This window comes from Gadus morhua, chromosome 3 (assembly GCF_902167405.1).
Source record: "Gadus morhua chromosome 3, gadMor3.0, whole genome shotgun sequence".
Taxonomy (NCBI): domain Eukaryota; kingdom Metazoa; phylum Chordata; class Actinopteri; order Gadiformes; family Gadidae; genus Gadus; species Gadus morhua.
Genome location: NC_044050.1, coordinates 30,322,506 through 30,340,275, shown reverse-complemented (window position 1 = coordinate 30,340,275; position 17,770 = coordinate 30,322,506). Strand labels below are relative to the sequence as shown.

Genomic DNA, 17,770 nt, shown 5'->3' with positions numbered 1-17,770 from the left:
TGGTTTACGGTCCTGTTGGTTTACTGTCCCGTTGGTTTGCTGTCCTGTTGGTTTACTGTCCTGTTGGTTTACTGTCCCGTTGGTTTGCTGTCCTGTTGGTTTACTGTCCTGTTGGTTCACTGTCCTGTTGGTTTACTGTTGGTTTACTGTCCTGTTGGTTCACTGTCCCGTTGGTTTACTGTTGGTTTACTGTTGGTTCACTTTTAGTTTGCTGTCCTGTTGCTTTACTGTCCCGTTGGTTTACTGTCCCGTTGGTTTTCTGTCCCGTTGGTTAACTGTTGGTTTACTGTCCCGTTGATTTACTGTCCTGTTGGTTTACTGTCCCATTGGTTTACTGTCCCGTTGGTTTACTGTTGGTTTACTGTCCCGTTGGTTTACGGTCCCGTTGGGTTACTGTCCCGTTGGTTAACTGTCCCGATTGTTTACTGTCCCGTTGGTTTACTGTTGGTTTACGGTCCTGTTGGTTCACTGTTGGTTTAATATTGGTTTACTGTCCTGTTGGTTTACGGTTGGTTTACGGTTGGTTTACGGTTGGTTTACTGTCCCGTTGGTTTACTGTCGGTTTACCGTTGGTTTACTGTCCCGTTGGTTTACCGTTGGTTTACTGTCCCGTTGGTTTACTGTTGGTTTAATATTGGTTTACGGTCCTGTTGGTTTACTTTCCCGTTGGTTTACTGTCCCGTTGGTTTACTGTCCCGTTGGTTTACTGTTGGTTTAATATTGGTTTACGGTCCTGTTGGTTTACTGTTTGTTCACTGTCCCGTTGGTTTACTGTCGGTTTACCGTTGGTTTACTGTCCCGTTGGTTTACCGTTGGTTTACTGTCCCGTTGGTTTACTGTTGGTTTACCGTTGGTTTACTGTCCCGTTGGTTTACTGTTGGTTTACCGTTGGTTTACTGTCCTGTTGGTTTACTGTTGTTTTACCGTTGGTTTACTGTCCTGTTGGTTTACGGTTGGTTTACGGTTGGTTTACTGTTGGTTCACTGTCCCGTCGTCTCCTTCCCTCGGCAGCGTTCCTCTCCCAGCCCAGGATCTCGTTCAGCTTCTCCCAGGCGGCAGGGGGGTACGAGGGGGCCGTGACCTGCTGGACCTCCACAGGGAGTCCGCCCGCGTCCTTCAGCCTCTCCCTGGACGGAGAGGAGGTGGCCTCCCACAACGCCACCGCCTCCATGACGGTGACCTTCCCCGTCGCCATGGAACCTGCGCAGGACATGGGCGCTGCCCGGTGCCGGGTGAAGACCGACGTCCAGGACCTTTGGAGCGAGACGCAACCTCTGGTCGTAGGTAGGAGGAGTCTGGTGGTAGGAGGAGTCTGGTGGTAGGAGGAGTCTGGTGGTAGGAAGAGTCTGGTGGTAGGAGGAGTCTGGTGGTAGGAGGAGTCTGGTGGTAGGAGGAGTCTGGTGGTAGGAGGAGTCTGGTGGTAGGAGGAGTCTGGTGGTAGGAGGAGTCTGGTGGTAGGAAGAGTCTGGTGGTAGGAAGAGTCTGGTGGTAGGAAGATTCTGGTGGTAGGAAGAGTCTGGTGGTAGGAGGAACGATGAGGGGCATAAAGGTCAGGCCATCTTCTCACCCATGTTATTTTTCTTCTTCTTCTTCTTCTTCTTCTTCTTCTTCTTCTTCTTCTTCTTCTTCTTCTTCTTCTTCTTCTTCTTCGCCTCCTCCTCCTCCTCCTCCTCCTCCTCCTCCTCCTCCTCCAGTCCCGGTCGGCGGCCATGTTGAGCTGGAGGTGGAGTATCTCTACGGGGCAGACTCTAAGATGGCCGCCGCCCAGCTGCACTGCCGCCCCAGCCGGGGAACCTTCCCCTCGTTCTCCTGGCTGCTGAACGGCGCCGGCCTCCCTGCTGACCTCCTTCCGGCGCCTCCTCTCCACGACGCCGCCCCCCGCTACGGCCTGGTGGACGGGGGGCGGTCCCTCGTCCTCACCGGGGTGGCCCCCGGGGGGGGCGGGTCCTACCGCTGTCGGGTGAGGGACAGCTTCAATGACTCAGCCCCCTGGTTCGAGAGTCCGGCCGTGCTGGTCAGACTGACAGGTGAGCGCCGAGGTCTAGTGTGGGAGGAGCCCTGAGGCAGCGCCAGGGGGTACACTGCTCCTCTGGGGAGAGAGAGAGCCCCCCCCCCCCCCCTCAGAGAGAGGCCCCCCCCCTCAGAGAGTGGGCCCCCCTCAGAGAGAGAGCCCCCCCCCCTCAGAGAGAGCCCCCCCCACGTCAGAGAGAGGCCCCCCCACGTCAGAGAGAGGCCCCCCCACGTCAGAGAGAGGCCCCCCCCGTCAGAGAGTGGGCCCCCCTCAGAGAGAGAGGCCCCCCCCCCTCAGAGAGAGAGCCCCCCCCCTCAGAGAGAGCCCCCCCCACGTCAGAGAGAGGCCCCCCCGTCAGAGAGAGGGCCCCCCCGTCAGAGAGAGTCCCCCCCCCCTCAGAAAGATCACCCCCACCTCAGAAAGAGGGCCCCCCTCAGAGAGAGCCCCCCCCCCTCAGAGAGAGCCCCCCCCCCCTCAGAGAGAGGGCCCCCCCTCAGAAAGAGCATCCCCCCCCTTCCCCGTACCACCGTCAGAGAGAGGGGCCCCCCCCCTCAGAGAAAGCACCCCCCCCTCCCGTCCCCCCTCAGAGAGAGGGCCCCCCCCCCCTCAGAGGGAGCCCCCCCCCGTCAGAGAGCCCCCCCCCCCCTCAGAGAGAGGGCCCCCCCCCCCTCAGAGGGAGCCCCCCCCCGTCAGAGAGCCCCCCCCCCGTCAGAGAGAGGGCCCCCCCCCCTCAGAGGGAGCCCCCCCCCGTCAGAGAGCCCCCCCCCCATCAGAGAGAGGGCCCTCGTCAGAGAGAGCCTCCCCCCTCAGAGACCTGGGCCCAATGCTCAGACAGAAGCTTCTGAAGCCAGGAGGTCCCACTGCCCTCGGGCCTCAGCCCTTCATCAACCCTCCTCCTCTATCGTCCTCCAGCGGCCGCTCTGACCACCATAGAGATCATCAGCATCTCGTTCTGCTGCTTCCTGCTGCTGGTCTTAGTGGCGGGGGGGGTGTTTGTGATGCTGAGGCTTGGGGACCGCCGACGGGGTGAGTTCTCTGTAGATATGCTGTTTGAATGAAGGATTGGGGTTGTGTGTTCGACTCCCTGCCCAAAGGTTCTTGGTTTTGATCCTCGTCTAAAGACTCCTGCTCCTTAATGAATTAACTCTCAATCACTTAGGTTCAAATAAATCAGCTACTAAAAGACTAATAATGATAAGGTGAAACATGGAAAAGATGAACGTTAAAAGGTTAGGTTTAGGTTTATCGGTGCTACAGTGCGGACTGATGTAAAACTATGAGACTAACATCACTTTATCTCTCTTAGCGACCAGCCGCCGCGCCTCCACCACACAGTAAGCTGCTTTTGATTCATGTTCCCTGGATCCTGCAACCACTGTCATACGCACATATACACACATACACACACATATATATATATATATATCTGATACACGTATCCGATTCATCCCCTCCTCCCCCCAGCTCAGGTCCCCGTCTGCCAGCAGCCTTGCCTTCTCTGACCGCTCAGAGAACCAGAGCTGGAGTCGGCTATGATGCCCACAGACAGGTACGAGAGCATAGAGGTATATAGATGTGGTTAACTTGCAGTGGATGCACAGTGTTCATTGTGTGTATGCAGTGTTATGAGTCTTACATTCAGTATATTTATATATGCATTTCAGGTTTATTTTGAAATAATTGAAATGCATTAATATGAGCGAAAGCTGTCTTCTCTTGCAGACTCTGCAGTTGATCCCAGTTCAATAAGACCAGTATCATGAGCCACCACAACCAGTTCATCAAGACGCACCCGTACCATGGACCAGTACCATTACCACAAACCACAACAACCAGTCCATTAAGACGCACCAGTACCACAAACCACCATAACCAGTTCATTAAGACGCACCCGTACCATGGACCAGTACCACAAACCACCACAACCAGTTCATTAAGACGCACCCGTACCATGGACCAGTACCACAAACCACCACAACCAGTTCATTAAGACGCACCCGTACCATGGACCAGTACCACAAACCACCACAACCAGTTCATTAAGACGCACCCGTACCATGGACCAGTACCACAAACCACCACAACCAGTTCATCAAGACGCACCAGTACCATGGACCAGTACCACAAACCACCACAACCAGTTCATCAAGACGCACCAGTACCATGGACCAGTACCACAAACCACCACAACCAGTTCATCAAGACGCACCAGTACCATGGACCAGTACCACAAACCACCACAACCAGTTCATCAAGACGCACCCGTACCATGGACCAGTACCACAAACCACCACAACCAGTTCATTAAGACGCACCAGTACCATGGACCAGTACCACAAACCACCACAACCAGTTCATTAAGACGCACCCGTACCATGGACCAGTACCGTGCACCACCACCTCGCCCCCCCCCTCTTTATCAGAATGTGTTTAAACTCAAGTCTTGGTTTTGTAGCAAAATGACATTTCTTAAAGCAGCAGTAGGCCTACAGTATCTGTGTCCTTTATGAAAAATAAAATACCTTATAGATTTAAAATCTGTGTGTCTTTATTTGTTGATAAAGTTGGTAAAGTGTGCATTACGTTTACCTTTAATTATTCCTATCATGTTTTTCTTTACTTTAAGTACGTGATAAATTGCTAGATTGAAGTTCAATGAGAACTTGTTGTGTTGATGAGGGCAGGCTAAGGAGGGGCAGGGCGGGGCACTATCAGTTTGGAACACATTTTGCACACAAGTTTGTGTGCATGTATGTGTGCATATGTGTGTGTGTGTGTGTGTGTGTGTGTGTGTGTGTGTGTGTGTGTGTGTGTGTGTGTGTGTGTGTGTGTGTGTGGATGGGTGGGTGTGTGTGAGAGTGTGTGTGTGTCTTTAGACTGAGTAGATACGAGCACATGCTGACACTAACGTGGATATTAATAAGGATTATCTTAACTTCACGCCACCACGTATCAGTGTTGCTGTTGGAGATGTTTTCTTCTCTGGTTGTGGCCGTGCTGGGTGAGATATGACACATCCACAGTCATAGTTCTGCTGTTATCCGTCATCTCTTTCTAACCTTTACTTTCCACTCAGGTTTCTTCTGCTTCAGCTTGGAGACCAGTAAGACCTTTACTTTATTACTTTATCCTCCCGTTGTTTGAAAACTATGTGGCATGTGGCTCAGGAGGTGGAGCGGGTCGGCTGGTAACCTGAAGGTCACTGGTTCGATCCCCGGCTCCTCCTAGCTGAGTGTGGAGGTGTCCCTGAGCGAGACGCCTCACCCTGACTGCTGCTGACCAGCTGGCTGTCGCCCTGCGGGGCTGACTCCGCCGTCGGGGGGGGGATGGGTGAATGTGAGGCAGTAATGTAAAGCGCTCTGAGCGGCCACTGGTTAGAAAAGCTCAGTATGAATGCAGTCCATCTACCATCCATGTCCCCCATGTGAGTGTGTCCGTGCGTACGTGAGCCTGGCGGTGTGTCAATCTCTGTCCCCCATGTGAGTGTGTCCGTGCGTACGTGAGCCTGGCGGTGTGTCCCTCTAGATGCGTCTCCTCTGGGACCTCCGCTGCTCTACGGACCCGACGTAGCGCTGGACGGACACGTCGTTGAGTTTGGGTGTCGGGTGCTCCGCCCCCCAGGAGAGCCCCTCCTCCTGCAGCTGTTCAGGTGAGCCCACACCATGTGACCAGGTGACACCGTGTGACCAGGTGACACCGTGTGACCAGGTGACACCGTGTGATCAGGTGACACCATGTGACCAGGTGAAACCATGTGACCAGGTGACACCATGTGATCAGGTGACACCATGTGACCAGGTGACACCATGTGATCAGGTGACACCATGTGACCAGGTGACACCATGTGTTCAGGAGGTGACACCATGTGTTCAGGAGGTGACACCGTGTGACCAGGTGACACCGTGTGACCAGGTGACACCATGTGATCAGGTGACACCATGTGACCAGGTGACACCATGTGACCAGGTGACACCATGTGTTCAGGAGGTGACACTATGTGACCAGGTGACACCATGTGACCAGGTGACACCATGTGACCAGGTGACACCATGTGATCAGGTGACACCATGTGACCAGGTGACACCATGTGATCAGGTGACACCATGTGATCAGATCCTCTGAAAAGAAAGAAGGTAAAGTGAGAGACAGCACAGTGACCCTGTGTGTTCCGTGCCCCCCAGGCAGGGGCTCCGCTCCAGGGCCCTGGCTTTCTACACCTCCCTGGACGGCAGCCCGGCCGTCTTCCCCATGGTGGTCCGACGCGCCTCCCACGAGGGGAACCTGGAGTGTGTGGCCAGCGTGCAGAACAACTCCCGGATCCAGCCCTCCGTCAGCCCACCGCATCGCCTCAAGGTCCTGGGTGAGTAGTGAGCTGGCCCCCCCCCCTCAGGGTCCTGGGGGGGTGACAACAGCTCCCTGGTCACCCCCCCCCCCCCCCTCAGGGTCCTGGGGGGGTGACAACAGCTCCCTGGTCACCCCCCCCCCCCCCCCCCCCCCCTCAGGGTCCTGGGAGGGGGACAACAGCTCCCTGGTCACCCCCCCCCCCCCCCAACCTCAGGGTCCTGGGGGGGTGACAACAGGTCCCTGGTCCCCCCCCCCCCCCCTCAGGGTCCTGGGGGGGTGACAACAGCTCCCTGTTCTCCACATACTGGTCAACACAACACCATATAAGGTTTGATGAGTTTGTAGATAAGTTAGACACTAACTCTGCCTCTTTGCCATTTCTGCCAAAGCCAAAACAGACTGAAGGTTTACCTGGGTCAATTAAACCTGTAGCCGTGGCTTATTGACCAATCCGCCCACTTCCAATATAAACGGTTTTCTAACCTGTGTTCTGAAGAGGCTTCATGAACCCCCTCCAGAGTGAAGCTCGTAGACATGTTGAACCTTTTCTTCATCACATAGCTAGCCCCAAACCACGATACCACAAAGGATCACATGAGTTCTCCTCAATAGGGTGCGGCTCCATGATACCTGGGCCGTGTTTGCACCGTGCTAACGTGCTAACCGGCCCGCTGTCTCCCTGCAGTGCCCGTGGGCGGAGCCACGCTCGCCATCCGGTCCCGGGAGGAGGAGTTCTTTGAGGGGGAGCGTCTGGTTCTGAGCTGTAACGTGACGTCAGGGAACTACGTCTCCTACAGCTGGCTGCTGGACGACCAGCCCCCCCCCGGCCCCACCCCCCAGCCTGGCCCCGCCCCCCACCACACCCACCCGGACCTCCTCATCCCCAGGTCAGAGACAAAAATCTAAATAATGAGTGATCCTGTCTCATTGTATTAACATATGAAAGTGCTTCATGACAGATATTGAATGTCTGCCATATTCTAATCCCCCTATAAAGAGCTGCTGGGTTTTCATGTCGTGATATGAACCTAAAACCTGCCGTTCTCCCCCAGAGCTGGACCGCAGCACTCTGGGAGCTACGTCTGTGTCGCCTCCAACCGATACAACGACACCGAGGTCTACCGCGCGGCCAGCCCCAAGGTCATGATCACAGTCAAAGGTCAGAGGTCTACCGCGCGGCCAGCCCCAAGGTCATGATCACAGTCAAAGGTCAGAGGTCTACCGCGCGGCCAGCCCCAAGGTCATGATCACAGTCAAAGGTCAGAGGTCTACCGCGCGGCCAGCCCCAAGGTCATGATCACAGTCAAAGGTCAGAGGTCTACCGCGCGGCCAGCCCCAAGGTCATGATCACAGTCAAAGGTCAGAGGTCTACCGCGCGGCCAGCCCCAAGGTCATGATCACAGTCAAAGGTCAGAGGTTTACTGCGCGGCCAGCCCCAAGGTCATGATCACAGTCAAAGGTCAGAGGTCGGCTCTCAGTATTAACATGACCTACCTACATGTGAACCAATGACAGGAACATGATACAAGGTATTCCAATTTGAGACATGAACTTGTTTTCATCAGTTGTTTGAGTTATTCCGCTACTGACACCAGTATCGGATATTCCTCGGATACTGCCAAAAATGGGTATCGTTAAGGCCGCAAGTTTAATAGCTATACTAGCTAATTTATGAAACAGGAAAGGGCATGGTCACTTCAAAATTATACCGCCTACGTAATCCGTGTTCGAAACATTACGTCATCGTTTGACGCGATTGTCCGTTGCCAGGCAGATTTCAAAAAACATTTGCGCTCATGTTGCCAAAGAACAAATAACATAATACAGATAACACTTGTTTTTACTTTATATTTGTATTGTATTGAATTTAGCTAGTAATTTGAGTGTTTAAAGTGTATCATAGTCTAGCTAGCTTGTGTTAATACACTCAGTTTACTAGCTAAATGCGATTAAACAATTAAATACAATACAAATATAAAGTTAGCAACGCTAATAAATGTAATTTGTAAAATAAGTCTTATCTGTTCAATGCTATTTCGTCTTGTGACGCTCAATGAATGAGCGCGAATGTTCGCGAATGTTTATGAACCTTCGTACTCATCGTTCAACGTGATCGTCCGTTGCCAGGCAACGTTTGACGAGACGGTCCGTTGCCAGGCACGTTTGGAATTTCCGAACGCGGATTACATAGGCGGTACAATTTTTGCCCCCGGTACAATTTTGGTGTGACAGCATCACAAACACTACGGCGTTACGCTGCGTTCGTTAACGTCGGAGTGGAATGTCAGAACGGGAAAAGCGCCAACTCCGACCTACGTCCGTTCGAGCTGCCAAAGCGGAAAAACATGGATGCTCACGCTTAACTACAAGAATACAAACGCATTATTCTAATTATAGATTATAAATGTCAATGATTTAGTGATTTAGTTTACTTAGAAAGGAGTCAGCTGAGGTGGTTCGGGCATCTGGTAAGGATGCCCACTGGGCGCCTTCCTTGGGAGGTGTTTCAGGCACGTCCAGTGGGGAGGAGGCCTCGGGGAAGACCCAGGACTAGGTGGAGAGATTATATCTCAACACTGGCCTGGGAACGCCTCGGGATCCCCCCGTCAGAGTTGGTCAATGTGGCCCGGGAAAGGGAAGTCTGGGGCCCCCTGCTTGAACTGCTCCCCCCGCGACCCGACCCCGGATAAGCGGACGAAAATGAGATGAGATGAGATGATTTAGTTCTGAAAAAAAGAATTGTTGACAGTAAGTGAACCGGCTTTACATTACTGTCATCGTAAGAGAACCCTTCAATAAGAACCAGCGCTATCAGTAGGTACAATGCTAGAAGCTGTATCGGTATAAACTCGGTATCGGCCGACACTCACAGAAAACGGTTTGGGAACATCTGTGGGATCTTCTGCCCTCAGAGTTGGCCTCCCGCCCTGACCTTTCCTACGCCGTGGAGAAGCAGAACCAGACCTTCTCGGCGCGGGTCACCTGCCTGTCCAGCAGAGGGACCCCCCCGATCACCTTCTCCCTCCTGGGGGGCGCCGTGCTCCTGGCCCGGCAGACCTCCGAGCAGGGTCCGAGCGCCTCCTTCAGCGTGCCCCTGGTCCCGGACGCCCCGCCCCGAAGGCTGCGCTGCCGGGCCGAGAACGGGGGGCGGGTCGCGGACGGGACGGAGACGGCCGTACACGTGGGTCAGTGCTCTCATTGGACGGTCTCCATCATGTGATCATACATCCAATCACTTGTACTGAGTTGTGGAGCCCCCCGTCGTTATGGTAACGGCTGGGGGAGCAGCAGGGGAACAGGACGCACGACTCGGGAGGCAGGAGTCTGCGTAGGAAGAATGGTCTTTACTAGCGGATAGGTCGGTAGTCGGTAGATCAGTGATAGATCATGGATACAATCCAGCAGGGAGAAGACGTAGTCGGGAGGGAAGGAATCGGAAAACTCGGGAACCGTAAATATTAGGAGGAGAAGCCGGGACGCTTGATACAAAGAACCAAGATGAACCGGCCCAGATGAAGGGAAACGCGCTTTCTACATCCACTAGGAGGGGAACTTTAACGAGGGCAGGTGAGGACAATTAGGGTGAGAGAGGACAGTCAGAGAAACACAAGGGCAGGGAGGGAAGGAATCAGTGGAGAGGGCGACATGCGTGAGTCTTATTATAACAGGAAGCCTCGATGGCATCTTGGACTAATCCTGTGTGAGCCTCGCCCCTTCAGTCCAGATAACGTCTCCCATGATGCTCTCTGCTCCCAGCGCCGGTGGGCGGGCCGGTGACCCTGACCTATGAGTACATCACGGCGGAGGACTTCTCCGTGACCGCAGTGACGTTCTTCTGCCGGGTGGCCAAGGGAAGCCACCCCCGCTTCCAGTGGTTCCTCAACGGCACCCTGCTGGGCCCAGACGCGCCGGCCTTCTACACCCTGCTGCAGCCGTCCGCCCGGCAGTCTGTCCTCCTGCTGCCCGTGGACAGACGGAGCTCCGGGACGTACCACTGCCGGGTGTCAGACCTCTACGACAACACGACGGGGGTCCCGAGCGGGAAGCTGTACCTAGACAGAGAAGGTGAACGCTGGTCTGTGCCTAGACAGAGGAGGTGAACGCTGGTCTGTACTTAGAGAGGGTGAACGCTGGTCTGTACTTAGAGAAGGTGAACGCTGGTCTGTACTTAGACAGAGAAGGTGAACGCTGGTCTGTACTTAGAGAAGGTGAACGCTGGTCTGTAGCGAGAGGGTGAACGCTGGTCTGCACCTAGACAGAGAAGGTGAACGCTGGTCTGTGCCTAGACAGAGAAGGTGAACGCTGGTCTGTGCCTAGACAGAGAAGGTGAACGCTGGTCTGTACTTATAGAAGGTGAACGCTGGTCTGTACTTAGACAGAGAAGGTGAACACTGGTCTGCACTTAGACAGAGTAGGTGAACGCTGGTCTGTACTTATAGAAGGTGAACGCTGGTCTGTACTTAGACAGAGAAGGTGAACGCTGGTCTGTACTTAGACAGAGAAGGTGAACGCTGGTCTGTACCTAGACAGAGAAGGTGAACGCTGGTCTGTGCCTAGACAGAGAAGGTGAACGCTGGTCTGTACCTAGACAGAGAAGGTGAACGCTGGTCTGTGCCTAGTAGACAGAGGAGGTGAACGCTGGTCTGTACTTAGAGAAGGTGAACGCTGGTCTGTACCTAGACAGAGAAGGTGAACGCTGGTCTGTACTTAGACAGAGAAGGTGAACGCTGGTCTGTGCCTAGACAGAGGAGGTGAACGCTGGTCTGTACTTAGAGAAGGTGAACGCTGGTCTCTACTTAGAGAAGGTGAACGCTGGTCTGTACCTAGACAGAGAAGGTGAACGCTGGTCTGTACCTAGACAGAGGAGGTGAACGCTGGTCTGTGCCTAGACAGAGGAGGTGAACGCTGGTCTGTACTTAGACAGAGAAGGTGAACGCTGGTCTGTGCCTAGACAGAGGAGGTGAACGCTGGTCTGTGCAGAGCCACTGGGCCACCGTAGCCATGGAGTCTGACACTGGGTCCCATCGACTGACTTCTTTGACGTGTAGATTCCTTTGGCTGTCGTGGAGCCTTGCAGACATGTCCACTTCACCCCATAGAGTGTTACAGTTTAACCTGGTCTCTCCCGCAATGGCTGACTTCATCCCTGACCAATCCTAACGTCTCCACGATGGTCCCGCCCCCTCACCTTTGATACCTTTGTATTAACCCCACAATGTGAAAGTCTCCCTAAAGGATCATGTACACATACCATTGTTTCATGGAGTTTATTCTTTGTCTGTTGGCTGTCTGTATCACCCCCTCGGTCATGCCCTAAAATTAAATCTAATATTTACTGGCTAAAGTGGCCTATAAAGAAGCTGTCCTTGGTCACTAGAAGTGTCCGTCCTTGGGTTCCTGAGCCTCTTCTCTCTCCATTCCCTGCAGCGCTGAACCGCCTCTCCAGCGCGGTCGTCGCGATGGTCTTCAGCTGCTTTGGTCTGGTGATCGCCTGCGTCTCCGCCTGCTGCTGCGCTGGGCTGATCTGCAGTGAGTGTGCACCTTCACCTGTCACTACCGTCCCACCTGTTCACCAGAGAGACCAATCCTAATGATCATCATAATCTGGCTTTATTGCATATTGTATGTCCTTGCACTTTAAAAGAGTTAGCATCTTATCCTATCTATGTTTGTTGTGTACGGGGAATGGGTTAACCTAGTGATAGTTAGTGCTTGGCACTTGGTTCTCTGGTTTCTCTTTCTTCTCACAAATGTACTTACACTTTGGATAAAGGCTCTGCTAAATGCCCAAAGTGTAAACGTGAATGTAAATAATAACCCGTGAATGTGCGATGCAGTACAATGCAGTAGGCGTGTACATAGGCAATGCTCTTTACATACGCAGTCACGAATAACCAATCAGACGGATGAACGGCACCGTGAACAGAAGTGAACTGCTTGCATGTCCTTAACGTTCCTCCACGGGTAGGGGAGGGAGGGCGACTCTGACCAGGAGGGAAACTCATCTGGAGACGTCCAACTAGCAGACCCCTGTGAGCCTGTGGAGTGCTTCATCATTACAGATGTTAACACAAACGTTCTCTTGTTCTTTATGTTCACTGAAGGGAGGAGACAGGAGCGCCTTAAACCGACGTAGGTCACTCTGAGAGAAGATCCAGGGAAGGGCGTGTGTTGTTATAGCTCTATAGAGTGTGTTGTTATAGCTCTATAGAGTGTGTTGTTATAGCTCTACAGAGTGTGTTGTTATAGCTCTATAGAGTGTGTTGTTATAGCTCTACAGAGTGTGTTGTTATAGCTCTATAGAGTGTGTTTTTATAGTTCTACAGAGTCTTTTGTTATAGCTCTACAGAGTGTCTTGTTATAGCTCTATAGAGTGTGTTTTTATAGCTCTACAGAGTTGTTATAGTTCTATATAGTGTGTTGTTATAGCTCTATATAGTGTGTTGTTATAGCTCTATAGAGTGTGTTGTTATAGCTCTACAGAGTGTGTTGTTATAGCTCTACAGAGTGTGTTGTTATAGCTCTACAGAGTGTGTTGTTATAGCTCTACAGAGTGTGTTGTTATAGCTCTATAGAGTGTGTTGTTATAGTTCTACATAGTGTGTTGTTATAGCTCTATATAGTGTGTTGTTATACCTCCATATAGTGTGTTGTTATACCTCCATAGAGTGTGTTGTTATAGTTCTACAGAGTGTGTTGTTTTAGCTCTACAGAGTGTGTTGTTATAGCTCTATATAGTGTGTTGTTATAGCTCTATAGAGTGTGTTGTTATAGCTCTATAGAGTGTGTTGTTATAGCTCTATAGAGTGTGTTTTTATAGCTCTATAGAGTGTGTTGTTATAGCTCTACAGAGTCTTTTGTTATAGCTCTATAGAGTGTGTTGTTATAGCTCTATAGAGTGTGTTGTTATAGCTCTATATAGTGTGTTGTTATAGCTCTATAGAGTGTGTTTTTATAGCTCTACAGAGTGTGTTGTTATAGCTCTACAGAGTGTGTTGTTATAGCTCTATAGAGTGTGTTGTTATAGCTCTATAGAGTGTGTTGTTATAGCTCTACAGAGTGTGTTGTTATAGCTCTATATAATGTGTTTTTATAGTTCTACAGAGTCTTTTGTTATAGCTCTATATAATGTGTTTTTATAGTTCTACAGAGTGTGTTGTTATAGCTCTACAGAGTGTGTTGTTATAGCTCTACAGAGTGTGTTGTTATAGCTCTATATAGTGTGTTGTTATACCTCCATATAGTGTGTTGTTATACCTCCATAGAGTGTGTTGTTATAGTTCTACAGAGTGTGTTGTTATAGCTCTACAGAGTGTGTTGTTATAGCTCTATATAGTGTGTTGTTATAGCTCTATAGAGTGTGTTGTTATAGCTCTATAGAGTGTGTTGTTATAGCTCTATAGAGTGTGTTTTTATAGCTCTATAGAGTGTGTTGTTATAGCTCTATATAGTGTGTTGTTATAGTTCTATATAGTGTGTTGTTATAGCTCTATAGAGTGTGTTTTTATAGCTCTATATAGTGTGTTGTTATAGTTCTATATAGTGTGTTGTTATAGCTCTACAGAGTGTGTTGTTATAGCTCTATAGAGTGTCTTGTTATAGCTCTACAGAGTGTGTTGTTATAGCTCTATAGAGTGTGTTGTTATAGCTCTATATAGTGTGTTGTTATAGCTCTATAGAGTGTGTTGTTATAGTTCTACAGAGTGTGTTGTTATACCTCCATAGAGTGTGTTGTTATAGTTCTATATAGTGTGTTGTTATAGCTCTATAGAGTGTGTTGTTATAGTTCTACAGAGTGTGTTGTTATACCTCCGTAGAGTGTGTTGTTATAGCTCTATAGAGTGTGTTGTTATAGCTCTATAGAGTGTGTTTTTATAGCTCTACAGAGTGTGTTGTTATAGCTCTATAGAGTGTGTTGTTATAGTTCTACAGAGTGTGTTGTTATACCTCCATAGAGTGTGTTGTTATAGCTCTATATAGTGTGTTGTTATAGCTCTACAGAGTGTGTTGTTATAGTTCTACAGAGTGTGTTGTTATAGCTCTATATAGTGTGTTGTTATAGCTCCATAGAGTGTGTTGTTATAGCTCTATAGAGTGTGTTGTTATAGTTCTACAGAGTGTGTTGTTATACCTCCATAGAGTGTGTTGTTATAGCTCTATAGAGTGTCTTGTTATAGCTCTATAGAGTGTGTTGTTATTGCTCTTTATAGTGTGTTGTTATAGCTCTATATAGTGTGTTGTTATAGCTCTATATAGTGTGTTGTTATAGTTCTATATAGTGTGTTGTTATAGCTCTATAGAGTGTGTTTTTATAGCTCTACAGAGTCTTTTGTTATAGCTCTATAGAGTGTGTTGTTATAGTTCTACAGAGTGTGTTGTTATAGCTCTACAGAGTGTGTTGTTATAGCTCTATATAGTGTGTTGTTATAGCTCTATATAGTGTGTTGTTATACCTCCATAGAGTGTGTTGTTATAGCTCTATAGAGTGTGTTTTTATAGCTCTACAGAGTGTGTTGTTATAGCTCTACAGAGTGTGTTGTTATAGCTCTATAGAGTGTCTTGTTATAGCTCTACAGAGTGTGTTGTTATAGCTCTACAGAGTGTGTTGTTATAGCTCTATAGAGTGTGTTGTTATAGCTCTACAGAGTGTGTTGTTATAGCTCTATAGAGTGTCTTGTTATAGCTCTACAGAGTGTGTTGTTATAGCTCTATAGAGTGTGTTGTTATAGCTCTATATAGTGTGTTGTTATAGCTCTATAGAGTGTGTTGTTATAGTTCTACAGAGTGTGTTGTTATACCTCCATAGAGTGTGTTGTTATAGTTCTATATAGTGTGTTGTTATAGCTCTATAGAGTGTGTTGTTATAGTTCTACAGAGTGTGTTGTTATACCTCCGTAGAGTGTGTTGTTATAGCTCTATAGAGTGTGTTGTTATAGCTCTATAGAGTGTGTTTTTATAGCTCTACAGAGTGTGTTGTTATAGCTCTATAGAGTGTGTTGTTATAGTTCTACAGAGTGTGTTGTTATACCTCCATAGAGTGTGTTGTTATAGCTCTATATAGTGTGTTGTTATAGCTCTACAGAGTGTGTTGTTATAGTTCTACAGAGTGTGTTGTTATAGCTCTATATAGTGTGTTGTTATAGCTCCATAGAGTGTGTTGTTATAGCTCTATAGAGTGTGTTGTTATAGTTCTACAGAGTGTGTTGTTATACCTCCATAGAGTGTGTTGTTATAGCTCTATAGAGTGTCTTGTTATAGCTCTATAGAGTGTGTTGTTATTGCTCTTTATAGTGTGTTGTTATAGCTCTATATAGTGTGTTGTTATAGCTCTACAGAGTGTGTTGTTATAGCTCTATAGAGTGTGTTGTTATAGCTCTACAGAGTCTTTTGTTATAGCTCTATAGAGTGTGTTGTTATAGCTCTATAGAGTGTGTTGTTATAGCTCTACAGAGTGTGTTGTTATAGTTCTACAGAGTGTGTTGTTATAGCTCTATAGAGTGTGTTGTTATAGTTCTACAGAGTGTGTTGTTATACCTCTACAGAGTGTGTTGTTATAGTTCTATAGAGTGTGTTATTATAGCTCTATAGAGTGTGTTGTTATAGCTCTATAGAGTGTGTTGTTATAGCTCTATAGAGTGTGTTGTTATACCTCTACAGAGTGTGTTGTTATACCTCTATAGAGTGTGTTGTTAGAGTGTCTTGTTATAACTCTATAGAGTGTGTTGTTATAGCTCTATAGAGTGTGTTGTTATGGCTCTACAGAGTGTGTTGTTATAGTTCTATAGATCTGTTGTTCTGCCTCAGGTGGACCTCTGAGGTGAAGGGTGTGGTCCTGGCCTTTGAAGAGGATCTGGTAGGTCAAGCCTTTCTCATCTCATCTACAGACTCACAGTTCAGATTGAATCACATTCCTCTACAACCACGCGATACAATAACATGATGGAGTGAGGGTGAACGAACGTCTTGATGAATGGATGAGTGAGACTCAGAGTAATTCTGTTCTGCTCTACTCCTCCTAGGACTGGGAGGAGTACAGAGAGCAGGCTGAGGGCCTGACCGCCGCCGGACTGGAGTCTCATCTGGTACCGCCTGGAGGAACCATCCCCCCATGAGTCTGCACCCGGGTCCTCTCCTCCCTAAGACCATGTCTCCTATCAGCAGGAGGCCCTGGCCTCGGAAGAGGAGGAGGAGCAGCGGCCGGAGAACCGGGAGACCCAGAGGAGAACACGGAGCGATGAGGAGAACACGGAGCCATGAGGAGGAGAACACGGAGCGATGAGGAGGAGAACACGGAGCCATGAGGAGGAGAACACGGAGCCATGAGGAGGAGAACACGGAGCGATGAGGAGGAGAACACGGAGCGATGAGGAGGAGAACACGGAGCGATGAGGAGGAGAACACGGAGCCATGAGGAGGAGAACACGGAGCCATGAGGAGGAGAACAGGGAGCGATGAGGAGGAGAACACGGAGCGATGAGGAGGAGAACACGGAGCGATGAGGAGGAGAACGCAGGAGGAGCAGCCAGAGAACCGGGGAACCGGAGCTGAACAGCGCTGGTCTGAACAGAACTCTCAACTGGTCGGTTTGGGACCAGAAAACATCTGTAATCTGATATAAGGTTCCCCGGTCATAACCAACAGCTTTAATATATGACATAATAATAATATAGATAAAATAACTTAAAGAACTGGTCTGCCTCGACTTTTAATGTACACGTGTCTTCAAATAATACAGGCACGGCCTGTGTCATTTTGTTTTCAGGCAAACTGATACCTTTTTTTCCCTAGTTATTATTATTATTATTATTGTAATATAATACATTATTATTACTACTATTATTAATCCCCCTGCTGGTAACCTGAGGTAACAGCAGGTCTGCTGCCCCTGCTGGTACCCTAAGGTAACAGCAGGTCTGCCGCCCCCTGCTGGTAACCCGAGGTAACAGCAGATCTGCCGCCTCCTGCTGGTACCAGGAGTTAATGCTGTCTGGAGAAAAACGCCACGTACAATAGGGTAGCATAATCCTTTTAATGTGACTGGGTTACCCAGCCATTAAGTTTGTTCAATTAGGGTTAGGAATTCCACGTATGCCTAAGTCTGTAATATTAAAGCTTAGTGGATACTCGCACTGCACTGGCATAGTTTAAAGTATCTATCTAGTATCATTGTAGTTTTTCCACAATGTCTTGTTTTTTTTAAACGATTTATGATGACTATATGCTCTGTAAGGTGACCTTGGGTGTCTTGAAAGGCGCCTCTAAATTGAATGTATTATTATTATTATTACATTTAGATAATCGTGTCGTCATTCCCATCCCTCCACGACGGTATCTGGTTGGGAACAGACCTTTTAATAAAGTCATTCATTAAAATTAAAAGTCATAAAGGCACAAACTTTCTTAAGTCAACGGGTT

The 17,770-nt window shown here is 49.2% G+C and overlaps 2 protein-coding genes across 20 annotated transcripts in view; both read left to right on the top strand.

Moving 5' to 3' along the window:
- Nucleotides 1-4,548, top strand: part of LOC115539739 (Fc receptor-like protein 3) — an 8,493-nt gene extending 3,945 nt beyond the window's left edge. Inside the window, exons 4-10 of one of the 5 annotated variants that reach the window (XM_030350531.1) lie at nucleotides 1,012-1,284; nucleotides 1,695-2,027; nucleotides 2,924-3,037; nucleotides 3,318-3,345; nucleotides 3,476-3,506; nucleotides 3,545-3,560; nucleotides 3,734-4,548. In XM_030350531.1, the coding sequence (XP_030206391.1) occupies nucleotides 1,012-1,284; nucleotides 1,695-2,027; nucleotides 2,924-3,037; nucleotides 3,318-3,345; nucleotides 3,476-3,506; nucleotides 3,545-3,547 (782 nt within the window). In that variant the 3' untranslated portion in view covers nucleotides 3,548-3,560; nucleotides 3,734-4,548. Of the gene's footprint in view, nucleotides 1-1,011; nucleotides 1,285-1,694; nucleotides 2,028-2,923; nucleotides 3,051-3,317; nucleotides 3,346-3,475; nucleotides 3,561-3,733 lie in introns of those variants that run through there. The other 4 variants (XM_030350530.1, XM_030350532.1, XR_003976007.1 and 1 more) reach the window with 4 other exon arrangements.
- Nucleotides 4,549-4,803: 255 nt separating this feature from the next.
- On the top strand, nucleotides 4,804-17,734 carry si:dkey-93h22.7 (uncharacterized). 15 transcript variants are annotated; one of them, XM_030350528.1, is made up of 13 exons: nucleotides 4,804-5,012; nucleotides 5,088-5,114; nucleotides 5,537-5,660; nucleotides 5,864-6,088; nucleotides 6,193-6,371; nucleotides 7,041-7,242; nucleotides 7,408-7,514; nucleotides 9,268-9,540; nucleotides 10,112-10,451; nucleotides 11,783-11,884; nucleotides 16,160-16,208; nucleotides 16,375-16,437; nucleotides 16,514-17,734. In XM_030350528.1, the coding sequence occupies exons 5-13, from the start codon at nucleotides 6,260-6,262 to the stop codon at nucleotides 16,610-16,612; spliced, it is 1,347 nt and encodes a 448-aa protein (XP_030206388.1). In that variant the 5' UTR covers nucleotides 4,804-5,012; nucleotides 5,088-5,114; nucleotides 5,537-5,660; nucleotides 5,864-6,088; nucleotides 6,193-6,259; the 3' UTR covers nucleotides 16,613-17,734. The 15 variants fall into 15 exon arrangements, 11 of the variants coding, with proteins under 11 accessions (XP_030206388.1, XP_030206380.1, XP_030206383.1 ...); XR_003976001.1 differs by lacking the exon at nucleotides 5,864-6,088 and adding an exon at nucleotides 12,460-12,487 and having other exon boundaries at nucleotides 4,805-5,012; XR_003976002.1 differs by lacking the exon at nucleotides 5,864-6,088 and adding an exon at nucleotides 12,460-12,487 and having other exon boundaries at nucleotides 4,805-5,012; nucleotides 16,517-16,535.
- The last annotated feature ends 36 nt before the right edge of the window (nucleotides 17,735-17,770 follow it).